This window comes from Myxocyprinus asiaticus, chromosome 29 (genome assembly GCF_019703515.2).
Source record: "Myxocyprinus asiaticus isolate MX2 ecotype Aquarium Trade chromosome 29, UBuf_Myxa_2, whole genome shotgun sequence".
Taxonomy (NCBI): domain Eukaryota; kingdom Metazoa; phylum Chordata; class Actinopteri; order Cypriniformes; family Catostomidae; genus Myxocyprinus; species Myxocyprinus asiaticus.
This window is the reverse complement of record NC_059372.1, coordinates 28,295,343-28,314,625: the sequence shown is the minus strand read 5'-3', so window position 1 is coordinate 28,314,625 and position 19,283 is coordinate 28,295,343. Positions and strand designations below refer to the sequence as shown.

Below are 19,283 nucleotides of genomic sequence, written 5' to 3'. Positions count from 1 at the left end.
AGATGTTTTCCTAGATAAGACTATTTAGTTCATTGACTGTTTCATTTATTTTCACTGGATTCCACTGGATAGTCATCCTTCCCACTGCGCTTTTCTACCTTCAAGTTAGGAAAGAGCTCTGGCCAGTAACACGACCATTTAATAACAAGATTCTCTTCTTGAGCCCAGGCATAGATGACATGTTTTATAAGATTCATTGCAGGCAACTAGAGACAGGTAACAAGCAACAGGAAAGTAAATGAATGACTGACTGGTTGGGGTTTGAATTCTACCTGAGATGCTGACTCCATATAAGGTCAACCAAAGACTCAGGTTAACATTCAAACTCATGTAATAATAAAAAATAAAAAAAACAGTACAAAGTGAAACCGCAGTACTGCATACAGTCCGTTGAATCTGCCGTAACATTGTAGTCTAATGATTTCAGAATCACCTTAATGGATTGAAGGTCAGAAATTTCAATCTGCAACCAAGAGAAATTATTGAGTGGAATTTGACACCCAGGAGGGCTATGAGACAAGGTAAAATACATAACAGAGGTTATAAACTACATAAAGGTTGTGTCAGTAGGCACTCAAAACAACTTGCCTTATCCCGAGTCCTTATCTGTTATATCAATTTTAATGACCTTGAAGGATAGTTCTGTGGGCCCGGCGACAACCCTCTCTTCAGCCAGCTCGATAAACAAGTGAATACTAGTACATCTCATATTTTAACTTATGATTTTTAATCACTGACATTGTGGCATATCAAAGTCAAAAATACAACAAACAATGACACCAAACTACCAATGCGAAATATTACATGATGTAATAACCTGCATGTTCCTCTTATTTGTACTTAAGACATTCTGTTAAGACCTGCAATAGGAAACCACAAAAGCAGAGTTCTGTGTTGGCAAGCCCGAAAGGATGTATGCAGACTCAGTTGACCTGAGGTCCTTCATTCGCAAAATGCCCTGCAGGGACCGTCTTCAATAGCAGCTGCATGTACTGTGACTTGCCAAGGAATTAACATCATGTAAAGCAACACTAAAACATTAAGCTTAAATAAAATAGCAAGTAAACAGCATATCTGATTGTTAAATAAAAAAAAAAAAAAACAAATTAAAAAAAAAACGTTAAAAGTAAAGATACTGGGAGTACCATTGTTCAACACATACAGCTATCAAAACGGCAGGGTAATGCATGCATTGTCCTTTTGAAGTTGTGAATTCTTAAAATGAACCCATTTAATCTCACTGGTTCCAACATAAATCCACAAAAAAAAAAAAAAAAAAAAAAAACTATTTAATCCACATAAAATACTGTAACATTTAATGTTAACATTTAATCTACTGTTTGAATCCCATGCTGGAAATTTAAACCCCTGCCCAGTTTTATCAATGCTAAATTAATACCACAAAAAGTATTCATGTAGTCCCAACTCAAATGTATTAAGTAAACTTCTATTTTACAAATTTAAATGGATAGAACGCAATGAAATCAAGTTTAATTTTTTCATATAACATTTTTGATTGCATGTACCCACTCAACTGGGGAAATTTTGGGATTAATGGGTTAAAATAACAACTGGGAAACACAGATTTGGAAGAAGACCAGGCTATTCCTACCATTCCATGGTAGGAAAATGAAAGGCAGGTAATGTAACTTATCGGTTATCTACATGTTTCACAGTGATAGAGTGATATTGTACGGGTAACCTTGTAATTTGGCCAGCTCACAGACTGCCTCGGCATGGCTAAACATCACTTTGACCACAGAATCAGTGAGCTGTATAAAGACAATTTAACTAAAAATAAAACATATCGAAATGTTAGTATATCCCTCATCCAGGGGAAATACCTAACCTACAGTACCTAATAAAAAGCACTCATCCTTGAAGTAAATCTTCATTATTATGCAATTTCACATTATTTCAGGTAAATTAAGGAAATAAACAGGGATTTTCAAAACTGAATCAGGCACTTAAAGGCACATGTAGAGTTGGGGTCCTCTAGTTTGGACTCGGACTCGAGCCTTTGGTACTCTGGATTTTTTTTCCGAGTCCAGCTGAGTCCATGACATTTGTGATGCAATGAAAATAAAAATAACAAAACAGAAATTAACGAACACATCTCTGTCTGCATGCAGCTGTATTAGCCGCTGAAGTCGTAGATGTAGCCAGAGTTGTTTCACTGTGTTTAAGAATACACACACACACACACACACACACACACACACATTCGCACGTGCACAGGCACACTCATCAATCAACTGATACTCTTGAATGTTACTACAGAGACTACTGTATAACATCGACTATCGAGGTAGCTGGCATGATGAAAACATAAAGACGGGTATGTATCCAGTGTAATAGAAACTAAACAAGGCAGTTTTACATGACACGGGACCTGACAACTGGTAAAATTGCATGTGGCGTTTGTGCAGCCAAGACGGTGCTTGCATTGCGGTTTCATTGTGGTTAAAAACTTAAAATCAAGAACTTCATTGAGTCAAGTCACCCACATTATGTCTCTCAAAGTTTACTAAAAACAGCACATCAAAATAAAAATATATAAAATAGTATTAATATTGGATATTAATTATTTTATGTATCTACACATGTAGGCTTCTGTAGTCTCTTGTGGTCCACACAGTGTTGTCAGCTTGAACTGGTCCACAATAGCTTGATGAATTAACTTTTCAAATAGTCGGGGAAAAAGGGTTATTGCTAAAGCAGAGAGCAACTCTAAACAGATAAACAGCATTTACAAGCTGCTTAAAATACATTCTTTTACAGCATTTGTCCACCATTCACAACATTCAACCATGCACAATAAATATTAGGATATTTTGAGCAGTGAAATATTTTGTTTCTAATTTAATTATAGACTATAAAATAAATGTATTATTCGATGACAGAGTTTGTGTATGAAGCTAAACTTCATGTTACGAGATGAATTTAGTTGGTTATGACATTTTTATTTTTTTGAAAAATTATTTTTAGTATAAACCACCCGGTAACTTATGCACTTCTTTTTTAGCCTACATCTCTGACAATTTTGAAGGACAATTCTGTTAAATTTATGACTCAAATTATTATTCTCCATGTTTTTGCAGTTAAATAAGAGCTCAGTTAAATTTTCTTTGGTTGGTATTTAAAGATTTCAGACTGATTGCAGACCAACGTGGCTGCCGTTCAAGCAAATATCAAATATATATATATATATTTTAATCTTCTGCAGCAGCAGTTGCGAGATGCACATGGAAGCATCAGGGATTTAGGTACACGAGCAGCACACAGAACTGTCCTGCATTGTGCGTTTTCACACAAATTAACTAGAAAATAATGTCCATGACAAAATGGCCCTAATATTAGCAGTGGGCTTTTCCAGTGTTTTTGGATGTAGCATTTGCAGTCAAATTGTGAGATGTAACTTCTCAGCGAGTGCTAATTACTACTGTGTTGACTCATTTGTATGTACTGTATTTTCCCAAATCAGTCGGCAGATAGAGAAAAAAGATTCAGAAAGAAATCTCAGTATAGACTATTATAATATAACTAACCATAATAGGGATAATTTTAAATAAAACTAAATTAAATTGAATTGACAGATTGAAAATGAAGTAAAAACTAAATTAAAATTCGAAACATAACCTTGGTTTTAATGACTAACGCAGCTTTCATTTTCTTTAGTCTATGTTTGAGTGGAGGGGAAAAAGCAACAAATAATTGAAATGTCAGCAGAATAAGACGTGTGTTGAAGGACAGTTTTGTTGTCATACACCTAAAGCATATGCTTTCATTCTGAAACCACTTTGAAGTTTGTTCAGCAGGATACTAATCATAATGTGAATATGAAAGGCAACAGAGGTGTTTTTGTTACATTTATATTGACAAACTGTTTTTCTTAATTGTGAAGTTTAAAATAAGCTTAAAATATTGATGTTGAGTTTACGGTTACAGTTTTAATTCAGATTCATGAACCGATTTGTTTGTACTCAACTCGGACTGTTATGGACTCGGTCTTGAGTCCGACTCGGCCCCTTTTGGACTCGGACTCAACTCAGACTCGATTGTTTAAAGACTCGGACTTGACTAAGGTGGACTCTAGGCACATGGAACATTCCAACAACCAAAAACTTCTGTTCAACAACAGCCTTGTGATGTGATTTATAGAGGCAAATACTATAAATGTTTATTGAGAAAGTGCCATAATGTCTACAGTATATAAACATTTTGTACAGATTTTATATTCAAGTTAATTCATCTTAAACACCACAGCAAGAGATCAATTTATGTCAGGTGCGAGGTGATGACAGGTTTCTGATGTCACTATTCTGGATGAGCTGAAAGTAGAACAGCACAATCTCTTCATAGTTCTGAATGGCGATTCTCTCACTCACACCATGGAATCTAAAGGGGGAGTGCAAACAGTTTAGTTCTTTGAAGTTCTTTATCATATGTGAGTCTGCCTGCTGCGTCACCATGAGTGGCATTCCCATGTGTCCTACATTGCAGAATCACCAGGTTTGTACCATGACGGGGCAAAACGATAAATGTCTGGAGACAGTTCTGTGTAGTGACGGCTGTCAGTGTTGCCAATACAAATACCTGAGAGAGGAAATCATAGAGTAACACTGTTGACAAAACTAAGAGTAGAGGCAGGCTCTTCAAGAGTCAATGATCTATGTAAAGAGCATTTAAGCCCCTTGAGCTCTTTGCAGAGGGAGCAAATATCAGTTCTTCGTGCACAATGCTGACTGACTTACTAGGGGTCATGGTGACCTCAGGAAAAATGTCCTGCACCATTTTTGTTATGATCTGGTACCCAAACATTTGCTCATCATAGGAGCTGATGGGCAGTGGGTTGAATCCGTCAGCCAGCTCCACCTTTACATGCTTATCTGATATGGTGGACTCAATCAGCTTCAGAACCTTCAAAAGGAATAAGGAAAATCTATAAACAACTTATTGAGTAATTTAAAAGAGTAACTAAATGTGCCAAAACCATTGTTTTGGTAACAGCTTGACCTCTTAAAATTGACAAAAGCCTCAGCTTATGCTGGCATGACATTAATCTGTCAAAGACAGAGAGAGAAATAATCAGACATATACATTTATGCTTAGAGTGATTTTATGTGCATGTCATAAGAATGATGTGAATTACAGCCCACCTTTACACCCAAGTTAAACATTGTGACAGGAGTAGTTGTCCTCACAAAGGCATTTGTGTCAGGCTGTCCTTACAAAATACTGCAAATGTAGTGAGAATGTACTTTACCACAGATCAGTGCATGTACTCATTAGCTACTGTAGTGAGTGAAAAAGGCAATATGGCCTACCTGCTGAGCAGTGAAGAGAAAAGCCAAAGATTAGCCATGACCATTCTGTGAGGCAAGCCAAACTACAAAACAAAAGATGAGAAACAGCTTTTTGTACATACAGCAATTCAGTTATTATAGAAGTGAAATGCATGATGTGTTGTGATATGTTTTGTTGTACCTTATGTGCCAGCTGCTCAAATGTGGCACGCTCAGGACCATGGCCAAAGAGTTTGGGCATCCGGTTCTTCTCCAAACTGGGAAAGGTTATGACAAAAAAGGCTAAATTATCTTTAGCTTACTTTATAACTTGGTGTAACACAGTGGTTTTGAGGATGTTTTGCAAACGACAGGGATAAATTAGGTTTTAAATATTAAAGTGTTTTAGAAGTTTCTTCTGACCTTCTGAACGCTGAAGCCAAGATGCCAATACTGCTCTCTTTAGGAGGCATGGATGAATGTCCTGGAGTGCTAATAACACTCAGCTTTACTGTGGCTTGGCTCTTCTCACTGACACACACACAAACACCAGGCATACATTATACACTATAATATCAAATGATTACATTACTGCAGTTGCTCCTTAAATTATGTGACTCACAGGGCAATGGCATGTCCATCCAGGCCATCTACAATACCATCCATAATTGTAAGACCTTCATCTAAAACATACTGTAGCGTCACCCCACGGCTCTTCAACAGATTCACAATATTTACTGCACCATGTAAGCCAAGTAACTGAGAAATTAATAAACGGCTGCATCAAGAGAAACTTTCTGCTAAATTATGGTTAGCATATTGAAGTTGTGCAGAAATGACCCTGAGACCGACCTCTTCATCATGACCCAAACCAATGTAGAAGCTTTGCTGTGGGGTGTAACCTAGTTCCAATAGATATTCCATCACCTGAAGGATCCCCTTTAAGAGCACATATTATTGCAGTTAGTAGGAGATTGCACTGAACACGTAGCATTGTTTTAAAGGTGTTAAAATACTTCCATCTCAGCTTAATATGCAAAGTAAATTTGTAGGTTGATTTCCCCCCCAAAAAAAACATGTAAAACTGTAGCGCTATCAAAACATTTCTCTGCTTGTCTGAGCATCCTGACCAGCAACATTGGCTCAACCAGTGGCCTGAGTTTGGGGCATAACTATCCGTTTCTGTAAAATAATCATTATTCTGTTTGGTGTCGCTAAAGTCACAGAAATGACACACTTCACTGCTATTTATTCACCATACCATCAAGGACTGTTTATCAGCGATGGTCCCTCGCCCACAAACAAAGCCATTGATCTCTTGTGCAGAGAAAGGGGGAGCGTCCCATCCATCCAACTCATCAGCTGGCACCACATCATTGTGTGCCAGTAGCATATATGGCTCCAAATAGGGATCACTCCCTGACACTGTAAACAGGTGGCTGTAGTTTGATATTGCTTCATGTTGTACAAGGCTGGATGAGAAGACCTTTGGGAAGACTGTGAGAAACACAACAAATTAATATCATCAATATCACGCAAAAGGAATCAAGAAATTAACAGCAAGTGGTCCCATGCTTTGGAGAACATTGCTCATTTGGTGCTGGATCTAAGAATCTCACCCCTTCTCAGCAGCAGGTCAAATTCATGCAGGGCGCTCGTGTTCTGCTGTCTCTTAAAATGACACTGTGGGAATCTGAATTGCCTCTATGAGAGAGATGAACGGAATGCATGAGAATTGGACCATCAGTATATTTCTGTTTACATGGTAATCGGCATTCGCATAAGCATGTACATTCTTTTCCAACTGATTAATAATTATTCTAAGCAGTAATTTAATCAACTAAATAATTCTAATTATAATTCATATAGCCAAATGACAGATGTCTTATTCTAGTAATCGGAATATATAATCTGGTTAAGGCAATTGGGTTAACACGTTTACACGACACATAGGCCTACATATTCGAAATATGACAAAATTACAATTCCGAATATTCTGCATGTAAACGTGGTCATGAGAATTATTATTTTTTTGTCAGTAACAGGAAAATAACACATACACTATATTGCCATAAGTATTCGCTCACCCATCCAAATAATTGAATTCAGGTGTTCCAATCACTTCCATGGCCACAGGTGTATAAAATGAAGCACCTAGGCATGCAGACTGCTTCTACAAACATTTGTGAAAGAATGGGCCGCTCTCAGGAGCTCAGTGAATTCCAGCGTGGTACTGTGATAGGATGCCACCTGTGCAACAAGTCCAGTCGTGAAATTTCCTCGCTACTAAATATTCCACAGTCAACTGTCAGTGGAATTATAACAAAGTGGAAGCGATTGGGAATGACAGCAACTCAGCCACGAAGTGGTAGGCCACGTAAAATGACAGAGTGGGGTCAGCGGATGCTGAGGCGCATAGTGCGCAGAGGTCGCCAACTTTCTGCAGAGTCAATCGCTACAGACCTCCAAAGTTCATGTGGCCTTCAGATTAGCTCAAGAACAGTGTGTAGAGAGCTTCATGGAATGGGTTTCCATGGCCGAGCAGCTGCATCCAAGCCATACATCACCAAGTGCAATGCAAAGCGTCGGATGCAGTGGTGTAAAGCATGCCGCCACTGGACTCTAGAGCAGTGGAGACGCGTTCTCTGGAGTGACGAATCACGCTTCTCCATCTGGCAATCTGATGGACGAGTCTGGGTTTGGCGGTTGCCAGGAGAACGGTACTTGTCTGACTGCATTGTGCCAACTGTGAAGTTTGGTGGAGGGGGATTATGGCGTGGGGTTGTTTTTCAGGAGCTGGGCTTGGCCCCTTAGTTCCAGTGAAAGGAACTCTGAATGCTTCAGCATACCAAGAGATTTTGGACAATTCCATGCTCCCAACTTTGTGAGAACAGTTTGGGGATGGTCCATTCCTGTTCCAACATGACTGCGCACCAGTGCACAAAGCAAGGTCCATAAAGACATGAATGAGCGAGTTTGGTGTGGAAGAACTTGACTGGCCTGCACAGATTCCTGACCTCAACCCGATAGAGCACCTTTGGGATGAATTAGAGCGAAGACTGCGAGCCAGGCCTTCTCGTCCAACATCAGTGTCTGACCTCACAAATGCGCTTCTGGAAGAATGGTCAAATATTCCCATAAACACACTCCTAAACCTTGTGGAAAGCCTTCCCAGAAGAGTTGAAGCTGTTATAGCTGCAAAGGGTGGGCCGACGTCATATTAAACCCTATGGATTAAGAATGGGATGTCATTTAAGTTCATATGCATCTAAAGGCAGATGAGCGAATACTTTTGGCAATATAGTGTATATCAACTACACATTATAATAACAAATACCCCTATAAATGCTACATAATAAACGCCTCCCTCAAACAAATAATTCACAAAAAAGTATAAAGGATGGGAAAGGGTATACATTTGTGACAAATACTGACTGTAGTTTTTGTAGTTTGTGTTTTACTTTTAAAATTTGCCAGCAGTTCCTTTCCCTGTTCAGGACTTAAATCAGGATAAATGGTGGTTGTATTTTCCCATTGTCCAAGCTTTGTGTTCACCTTAAATGAAAATGTCCGACCTATAACAAGAAACAAAACTGAAACTTAATCAAAAACTTTATCAAAAACTTTAAAAGTGTCCTCTTAGTGAATTTGGCCTTCAACTTTCAGTAAGTTCAGTAGGAATGACAGTCATCTTACTATCTTTGCATGATCAGGGTGCAGTACAGATGCACAATCTTCACTCACTGCTACTAGGCTTTACCACAAAGTGGTAATTTTAGAGGTGAATTTGCAAAGTGAAATATAATGGACCGAATATTACTGATTGAATAATAAAGATGAAAAAAATATATACATTTTGGAACTAAACTTTGGAAGATTTATATTTATTATTGAATTTTTAATGGGGAAGTGATCAATTGAAATATTCACAGCTTAAATATACAGCCATGTGAAATTGCATCCCCCCCAAAATGCAAGCACTTTAGTGATTATTTTTTTTTCAGTTAGTGCAGTTCAGTTCCAAAGACATTTGTCATTTATATACTTCCATACCTAGTTATATTCTACTTTGTCAAAATATTTGTTTAAAAAAAACAAAACTGTAAATCTTTGCCACTGACCACACACACACAGACTTAATCTTAAATGTATTTATTCACAAATAAACCCAGTACACAATTTTTAAAATTGAATTCAATGTTCCATCAAGAGTTCAGTAAGTTTTCCAGGTTGAATGAACACATCAGTACATATAACCCAAACAACTTTCAAATGGGGAAAACAACCTGTATAAAATACATATATCTGGTAAAAGATCAACCAGGCAAAACATACACTCCATGCACAGTACTACTTACAACAACATACACAATGTATGTGGTAAGAAAAATGCTGCATCTGAGTGATGCTATGATATAGTGCTCCTTTAATTTCATGAAGACTAATGATACCAAGTTTCCTGAGACCAGTTCACAAGGATGATTATCTTAAGCAGGAAGTTTCGTAAACGCAATTACACACAGTTTTTCTAACAGAGATGAATTTAGAAGTTAAAATCCAGAAGAGAGGACGCTTAGCTGAATAGAACCTGAGATGAACTAGAAGGAACTGATCTTTCCATAACTTCTTAAAGCATCAGTATCTTCTCAGTATAGTTAACCTAAGCTGGAGCATCAGTTGCGGGAGTGGCCTGCGAGTTGGATATGAAAGCAGGTTCTTCATGTAGACCATCCAGCAGAGCAGTAAACGGATTGAAGAGTGGCTTTTTCATGTACAAGTAGATGAGGCAGAACAGACACACCACCAGTAGAAAAACCACGGTCTGAACCCACAAAGGCACCAGGTGCTGTTGAATCTCCTGCCTTTCCAGTGTAGTGGGACTCAGTAGTGGCAAATCTTGGTATTTAAACTGCACAGGACGGCCTGCGGCTCCCTTTATAGGCCGTCTCTTCGTGGCGCTGGAGACAGGAAAAACAAAGACATTAGAATGAAAATAGGTTGTCAAAATTACTGATCAAATAATTTAAAAAAAATATATAGGCCAAAGTGTACTTCGGATTTCCATGTGCCGGTACATCTCGTGCAAAGTGTTTTAGGACAGTCAACGGCAGGTACATGCACCAATGATGCGCAAAGACGCGGACTGTCCACGTGTCTCAAAAAACAAGGCTGCATGTGGAGTCCGCGTCTATGCGCATCGTCTGCGCATGCATGTGCCGTTAGACTGTGATAAAAAACAGTGTGACAAAGGAGTCATAGTGGGCATGCGTCAAACGTGTTCATTTGGGCTCGCAGTCAAAGGAGTATATTTTGGGTATCCACAGATTTCCTGACTAAACACTGGTCGGCGCCATGGTTGCCGCTGGGCTGTTGTCTGGTTCGGGTCTCCACAAGATACTACCAATACGACTATTCAAGATGGAGAACAACAACCATTTTAAGTGTAGGTTGGAGCAAAAATGAGTTCACCTTGTGCAGCTGTTGGCTTTCACAACTCGAAGTTAAAATTATATCAGCTTACCTAGTGATAGTGGTGTAGTTTCACAACATCCATCCACACCTTAAAATTTGATGAGTGAGGCAATGTCTAAAGTATCAGCACTATGGAGCCACATGCTTTTTTGATTATTTTTTAACAAATTTAATATGCTAAACATCACATTATCCACTAAGATCATACTCCGTTGCGAGTGGAAACACTAAAGATCCGAAAACAAAACATGCGTCTGTTATATACCCTAGCCTTAACAATTTCACAGGTGGTACTCACTAGATTCCAGTGGGAGTTTTGACAGTGCCAGCGAACATCTCTGTAAGAACATCGGTTGCAGGTTCCTGGAGGCCAAAACACAGATGAAATCAGAAAAGCACATTGAATTGAAAGGATAGTTCAGCCCAAAAATAAAAATTCTGACATAATTTACTCAACCTCATATTGTTCAAAACCTGTATGACTTTCTTCTGTAGAACACAAGTGTTAGACTGAAATTATGCTAGCTTTAGTCATCATTCACAATTCATGGTATTGTTTTTCAATACAGTGAAAGTGAATGGTGACTAAAGGTTGTCTGTCCCTAACATTTGCCTACTTTTTGTGTGCCATGATAGAAAGTCATACAGGTTTGGAATGCCATGAGGTTGAGTAAATCATGATAGTATTTTCATTTTTGGGTGAACTATCCCTTTAAATGACCAATTAAATCAAATTAGGAGTTTAGTGGCTTTTAGTCCATTTCTGTCATCTTTGAGGCCATCTATGTGCTAGGGTATTCATAAAAGCTGACAAAATTAGGCTTATTGAAATTAGCAGGTATAAGCATTTAAATTTGGTCTGTCTCTTCTGGGAAAATTGACAAAAAATATTGATGCCTTTGGGGGTGAATACTCCACTCCCCCAAAAAAAAAAAAAAAAAAAAAAAATATATATATCACCTAATTTTGAGAAGCAAAAGCAGAGCGAATCATGTTTAACTTTCTGCCCAAACTTTCTATTTTAATAGGAAATACATCAACACAAGAAAACTACAATCCTCAACCAATTTCATTGGGTCTTTTAAAGAGTACACCTTGCATAAGACATGGAAAGGGTATGGGAGAAAAAGAGTGAACCAGGTGTCACAAAAAACTTGTAGGATAGAATGAAAAGGGACAGAGGAATACAAGCCCAGTCTCAAGAACAAAATGTGACAGATTAAAAAAAATAAATAAATTTAAAAAAAAAGCTGGCATGTGGAAAATACACAAATTATTAAAAGCAAGATGGACACAGTGAAAACACAGAACAGCAGCAGCAGCTCAACAATACAGGATCTAAGGCACATGAGTGTCAGAAAAAATAAAGCAAGCCCTTTGATATGACTCAAATGAGTTCTGAGCACTTTCCTCTGACAGACTCACTATGGTTATGCATTACAGTACCTTTGTTCAACAGCCTGCCTTTGAATCAGGAGGAAAAAGAGAAAATAAAACAGACTGTCTAAAAACTATTAAATAAAAAGAAGGATGCCAATGTTTGGGTTTTGTCTTTGTACATTTCACTCAAGTTAGAACACTCAGATCTGGAAAGGAAATGAAGCAATAATAAAAATGAAATGCTAGAGAATTCAGAGGGATTTCCCGAAGGACAGAGGAGGAGTGTGAAAGCCCATTAGACTTCTGGCAATGCAGTATGTCTGCTGAATTAAACATCCACTGAAACAGTGCAAACAAACAAAGACAGACCCTGAGGAGAGAGAAGTAAGGTTGAAGGGGGAAAAAAGCAGTTACTGTGACAGTTTGTTTCTGATGGGGTGATTGAGGTGTTAAACACAGAGATCTGCCAGTCATGGTGTTTTTGTCCAGCCTCATGAAGTTCTGATGAGAAAAGCAGAGTTTTGTCAGATTTGTTGAGCATTGCTGTTGTAGACAAGTTATTGTGTGTGTGGCCACAAACCCGCAGGGCTCTGCTGTCCACCGTAAGCTCAGTTCTCTGACTGGATCTCCTCTCAATCTCTGTGTGTTGTGACTGAGGACTGAATCTGTTCTCAATCTGCAGACAAAATGAGTACAATCCCACAACAACACACAAGACTCCCAAAACTACGTAACCAAACCAAATTCAAATGTACTAGACATATACTATACACTGGACCATTGACAATTATCCCATAACTTTCGTCATACAACAGTTAATTCTGGTCCTCTAATCTGATTTGTCAAGTGGAGTTCCAAGAACGCTGATACTGGGATGCTTCACTGTTTGTATCACTTCGCTTGTCTGTGTTTGCGGTGTTCCAGGCAAGCTGCTAGTCTGTGTGTTGCTCAGCGACACGGAACTGTTGATCCTGCTTTTGCTTCTTCTGGAATCATTTTTGTTAGTGGAAAAAAAAAACCTAACTGGCCAAATTAAAAATAAAAGTAATAGAACACTCACAATCACGTTATTGTACTGAATATCAGCACAACTGTGATTTGGCCATGGCCATGAGGCTGCAAAATTACTGATATTCTTAGTTCACACATTCTCAACACACACACACTCCCCTCTTCCACCATCTGGGAGATGCTGAAGGACCTGTACGGTGACCCAGTTTGAACCAAAGACCCATTTTGGCTGCTGTCGGATGACTTGTGCTGAGTCTTTCCCTGCATGTTACAAAGGGCCAAACTGTGTTTATGAAGCAATATGACAAATGATTGACAAATGACTCAATCAGCTGTAATAGCAAAAACCCCACAATCATTTAGTGCAATGGAATCAAACCAAACAGTCACGTGAATCTGATATTATTTTACATAGCAGAGCAGTGTGTGAAAGAATCAAAATCTGTGCCTTTGGCCCCTTATCCATTGCAGAAACGTATAAGAAGAGACTGTTCAGAATGTACATTTACCATTCCGCCAGAGGGTACAAAGCACTGTGGATAAAAATCTCTGCTCTGACAGAACCTCCCCAGCTGTGGAATCAGAAAACACAGTATAACATACATCATGATTTAATGTCATACCGACTCTAATCATAAATTGGTGCCATTATTCACAATACTGAAATTCCATTATTACATTCCATCAAATTACATGAACAGTGTCCGTCTCTAGGCATCAGCCACATTCATAATTTATCATGTTACACAAAGAAAGTGAATGACAGCAGGCTGTTTGACCTCTTTGCACATACAGATTTGATCAACAGGACAGCTATCCATGTTAATGATCAACACACTTATAGATGAGCAGTCAGTTAAGATAAAGATGAACATAGGTGTATGCTGAATCGTGAACTCACTCTGCTAGTCGTTTTGCTGGTCTCATTCTCAGTCTTGGACACCATTTCAGGAAGAATCTCAGACTCTACAGATACATACAAAAAAAAAAAAAAAAAATTATGTATTACCAGCAAGTACAATAACAAAAACTCATTACAGAAAATAAAATGAATAAAAATAAATTTAAGGCTGAAAAAACCATTTGGGAGTCATACAATGCTGTTGCCTACCAGATTCCTTATCCTCCTCTTCCTCGCTGTCAGAGTACTGGCCTCCATCAGCTGTGCCATTAACCCTTTGCAGTGATGCCTGTGCTGGAGAGTCCATCAGCATGTGTAGCTTCTTTTCATATAAGGCTCTAGTGGAAGCTGTTCACAACACACAACATTTTTAAAGACAGATAAACTCTTTACAATCTGATATGCCAGAGAGTTAAAAGTTTTCTTAAAGTTAAAACACTTTCTCCAATCCCAGCTAAATGTGCTGTCAACTATACAGTAAGCAAGCCATTTGTGGGTACGATCAAAACATAGCTCTGTTTGTTTGAGCCTTCCACCCAACCTGGCACAACAACACTGGCTCAAAACCAGTGGATTGAGTTATGGGCTGGCTGGACTATCTGTTTGCCTGACCAAATGGAAGACAGATTGAATGTTGGGAAACTTTTTTGCAATTCTGCTTGATGCAGATTGTTTCTCCCATTTTATTTATTTATTTATTTTTCCATTTTAAAAGGAAAGGTCTTTAATTTGGATGGACTGACCTACAATGGGTCCAGTTTTGAATCCATACTGGAGCAGTTTGGCTTTCAGCTGATCATCAGTCAGTAAGCCCAGGTCTGCCATGACTAATGACTCTTCTCTCTCTTCCTCTGACTGTACAGTGAAATACACACAACATCACACTATTTAATCAAAAATACTGTTGAGGCAGTGAAATTATAGCACTTCATCACAGCACAGTGTGGAATCAGCACATTTTAGCATAATCTAATAAACATACGCTGACACTAGCTTGCCAAAGGGTGAACCTCCATTCTCGCAATCCTCAACAGACTCTTGTTCTGAGGCTTTTTCTGCCTTCGCATCTGCATTGACAGATTCTGAAAAGGGGTCACATCCCACATCCAATATTAGCTGCTGTAGTAGTTTCCCAAGCCATAAGGCTAAAGAGAGTTCTTCGGTTTTTAGCAAACTTGAGCAAAAACTTTTGCTGTGTCTTACAGTAGATGATTAAAAACTAGTTTAAGTCCAGAAGCACAGAAAAGATTTAAATCTCATTAAATCAAGTATGTACAAAGTCCACATAGAAAGTTTCACAGCCAAGTTAGGACTGCTCTATGCCTGCTCAAAATTATTTGTAAAGATGCAATGGAGCCTAAAAGCCAGACTAAATGATGGCTGCTCTGACCCACCTCAGCCCTGATTATCAGAAGTAGTTCTGATGCTGCTTTGGTTCTGTGTAAATGAAATGCAGCATCATAGAAGCCTTATTTGTTGTAGTCATGATAGAGCATACATTTCATAATTTAATTTAATTTTTAAAATTAATATTTTCTTTCATTTAAAATGTCTATTCATAATTTTATATTTAAAACATTAATCTCAGAACAGTACTAATGCAGTTTTAATCACTGTGTAAATGCAATATGCCATCTCAGAGCGGCATTAAACAGTCTGTGTAAATACACCCAAATGCCAATTCGGATGCAGCTTCTGTGCCACCTTTGCAGTGTAAAGATGGCTTACGATAACTTCATGATGTTCTCAATTTACAGTAGTACTGAGAAATTTGACAGTGAATTAATAAACAAAAAAAAGCAATTTGCATTATTGTGATGTAATATCACAGAAATGCCATCTGTTCGGAGTCATTAACACTGTATTGCATTAAAGCAATGTTCCAGTTTCAATACAAAACAAGCTCAAGCGACAGCATTTGTGGCATGTTGAGTACACCAAGACATAAAATAGGCTAAAAAATGGGCTAAATCTCACATCAATTTATTTATTTAATGGATGAAAATTAGAAACAATGGGGCTGTACAAAATTTCCTTACTATATCAATGTACATATTGTTTTTATATCAATTGGAAATAATGTATATTTGATCCTAAAATGTAATGTGTTTTTATTTCTTGGAACATATACAACTACTTGTCTTGACTTTTGATGTTTGAACCAGTTACATGCTTAATATTAGAATGTTTACGGTAAAGGCTTGTACTATAAATGATTGCAGGTGTGTGCTCATAGGTATTTTTATGAAGGGGTAAACCCAAAAACATTTTGCTTCTGCACTTGGCACTTTTTTGCTAATTTTTTTTACTCTGTTGGGGCCTCTGTAGAAATAAACTGATGTGAGATTTAGCCCGTTTTCGAGTGCGAATTCATCATTCCTTTCGTTTGCATATTTTTGGATCTACGCACCTGGATAATTGGATTATATCTTTGTATACTTGGACTGGTGTTTGGCGCAATGTTGTTTGCCACAGCGTGTATAATGCTTACATATTGTGGCTATACTTTTGAAACAGTGTGTATTTGAAAGAAATATTTCTGGTTCAATACAAGTTAAGTTCATTCAACAGCATTTGTGCCACGGTGTTGATTACCTCCTTTAAAAAAAGCAAAAATCGAGGTTACAGTGAGTTTCTTAAAATGGAAGTGAATGGGGCCAATTTTTGGAGGGCTTAAAAGGCAGAAATGTGAAGCTTATAATTGTATAAAAGCACTTACATTAAATCTTCTGTTAAAACTTGTGTATTATTTGAGCTGTTGTTTAAATCATCGTTTTTACGGTCGTTTTAGGGTTTACAGCGTTACGCTGTCATGGCAACGAAATTTTAAAATTGGATACAACTTTACAAATAAATGGTTAGTATTCTATTTTATTACACTAAAACCATGTAAACAACAATGACATTGCTTGTGTCTTGTGGCAATACTTTTGAAACGGTGGGTATTTTAAAGTTTATGAATTGGCCCCCATTTACTTCCATTATAAGTGCCTCACTTTTTTGGTAATCAAAATTATGATTGAGTTTAACTTGTACTAAACCCATAATATTCCTTGAATCTATCACCCCAGCATAAACTGATGGTTTGAAGCTATTACAACTATTGAGGCTATTGCACTTGCTGTAAAAAATAAATATAGGCTCAAACATCTTGGTTTTTACTACACATACCAAACAGATTCTAAACATCTTGTACATGCACAGTTGATCCACACCATAATAATAATAGATTATAATTAAAATAAGATTCTAAAATGTTAGATGTTTTGGCCATATTGAACACCCCTAACATAGTTTAAGTATAGAAATGAAACTGCTAACTCATGCACCAAGCAAAGACGTGTTGCAAGAGGGTGACAACACTTTGGTCATCATGTACAGACAAGTGAGCTCAGTGCTTCTAATCATATACTAAGAATTTGACACCTGAGTATAAGATGGCTCTGACCCAGATTCCCCAGCCCCCTTTGAGGGTCCCCTGACCCACACACACCTGCAATGGTCTTGCATGCTGCTAGAGATCAGTTACTTTCTGTGTGTGTGTGTGTGTGTGTGTGTGTGTGTGTGTGTGAGAGAGAGAGAGACAGCTGGAGCCCAATTCTACAGCTCTTTGGACTCATGTTTCAATGTCAGAAAAAAAAAAAAAAAAAAAAGAATGCCAATTTTAACAGAACTGCAAAATCTTTGATGTTTTGACACACATGCATACTTATTTCATTGCAGTTGGGAGCTGACAGCCAATGACCTACAAATTCCCTGACAGCTTTGTGTTGGCATGAAAGCAAAGAACATATGGGTATGAATATTCACGGCACAAATCATTCAACTTCAATCACGCCACCTTGTGAGCAACCGTTGGATACACAAATGGTTGTGCATAGAAAACAGTTTGGGGAATCCTAAGACAAAAAAAAAAAAAAAAAGTCTGCAATATCCGAGATAGTGTACTACATTTCAAAACACTGTCAAGGAGAGAGAGAGTCTGTCTTCGGGAATGAAGATTAATAATGTGACCTCTACGGCTGGTCTCTTTAACTCACGCTGTCATTAAGGTGATCCTCCTCTTCATCACTAGAGAAATCAGTGCTGTTTTTCTTCACGTATTTCAGATATAGCTCCACATATACGTGTTTCTTGCTCTCCGCTGGGGGCAACTCCACATTATGCGCTGTCAGCTCCGACTTGAGTCTCTCTTTGGAGAACTGAGCGGGGTCTTCCACAAACACCGGCATGTCAGTTAGAAACTGCAGCAGGCGTGAGAGCTAGCTAATACAATTTAAAATTATTTCCAATGGTCCACCACTGAATTAACTGTCGGCTGTTCCTCCAAAGAGGCGGTCTATAGGTAGGCAGCTCACTGGTTTTCTCCAAGTCCAAACAGCCGTGCCACCAACAGCTGTTCACTCATCACACAGAGGCCTCACTATTTACACAGCTCAGACAATCCCGTTGATCCATTCATGCATATGGTTCGTTTAAAAAGCCAGACGCTTTCCACCATAAAAACAATTCATTAAAACCAACCATTTTCAAGCAGAAACCATTTAAGTCATACGTGAGTATCAAACAACATTTAAGTGAGGTTGTCTAAGATTTTAGGGTTTTCAAATTAGTGGCTTGCGGTTGATTTAGGCATTAAATGAAAAGCTAGATTGTTTAGGTTTGGTATTTAACAAATACAGATTAGATTAACGTGAATTTATTACACGTGTTACATTCCCTTTGGTTTTTGCCATTTCGCTTTAAGAAACTCGCCATGCTAGATTCAGGTGTGTAATTGCTATGGACAAAGTGGAAAAAAAAACAAAACAAAAAACAAAACAAAAATAGCACCAAATTGTGGTTTAATTTTACCTGGATAGTATTCAAATGTCCGCGTGCTGACATGAGGTCCTCTGCCAAATAGTGACAACGTCACAAGTTCGGTGTTTTCCCGCCATTTCTACAACGAAATGGCAACTGCAAGGAGAATCACATAATTTTATCGTTAGTGTTTCCATGTTTTTCTCGTAACAATTATTTAGACCAGAGCTTGAATTAAAAAAATGTATCAACAATAAAGATAAATGTAATAGCTAATTAAAACAAAACACTTCCCTACCTGAAAAAACAAAAAACAAGGGGCGGTCACACTGCATCCGGAAACGCGTGCCAGTGATGGGAAGGTCGGATCATTTTACTGACTTTGATCTTTGAGTCTCGTTCAGCAAAATGAACGAATCTTTATTCAAGTT

General features: G+C 38.1%; 1 protein-coding gene and 1 pseudogene across 1 annotated transcript; both read right to left on the bottom strand.

The window, feature by feature from the left end:
• Positions 1 to 4,253: 4,253 nt before the first annotated feature.
• On the bottom strand, positions 4,254 to 8,976 carry LOC127420247 (N-fatty-acyl-amino acid synthase/hydrolase PM20D1.1-like; annotated as a pseudogene).
• A 444-nt stretch (positions 8,977 to 9,420) lies between these two features.
• lemd1 (LEM domain containing 1) lies at positions 9,421 to 18,455 on the bottom strand. The gene is made up of 10 exons (XM_051662705.1): positions 18,090 to 18,455; positions 14,793 to 14,904; positions 14,260 to 14,397; positions 14,050 to 14,114; positions 13,658 to 13,720; positions 13,302 to 13,409; positions 12,718 to 12,813; positions 12,552 to 12,638; positions 11,056 to 11,120; positions 9,421 to 10,243 (listed from the first exon to the last, which is right to left on the bottom strand). The coding sequence occupies exons 1-10, from the start codon at positions 18,279 to 18,281 to the stop codon at positions 9,946 to 9,948; spliced, it is 1,224 nt and encodes a 407-aa protein (XP_051518665.1). The 5' UTR covers positions 18,282 to 18,455; the 3' UTR covers positions 9,421 to 9,945.
• Positions 18,456 to 19,283: the final 828 nt, after the last annotated feature.

Coding starts and splice junctions, on each gene's coding strand:
- lemd1 (XM_051662705.1), bottom strand. CDS start 18,281: ATGCCGGTGTTTGTGGAAGACCCCGCTCAGTTCTCCAAAGAGAGACTC. Junction 14,398..14,792: donor CAAAACTGGACCCATTGTAG/GTCAGTCCATCC, acceptor TGTTGTGAACAG/CTTCCACTAGAGCCTTATAT. Junction 12,814..13,301: donor AGATGGTGGAAGAGGGGAGT/GTGTGTGTGTTG, acceptor TTTTGTCTGCAG/ATTGAGAACAGATTCAGTCC.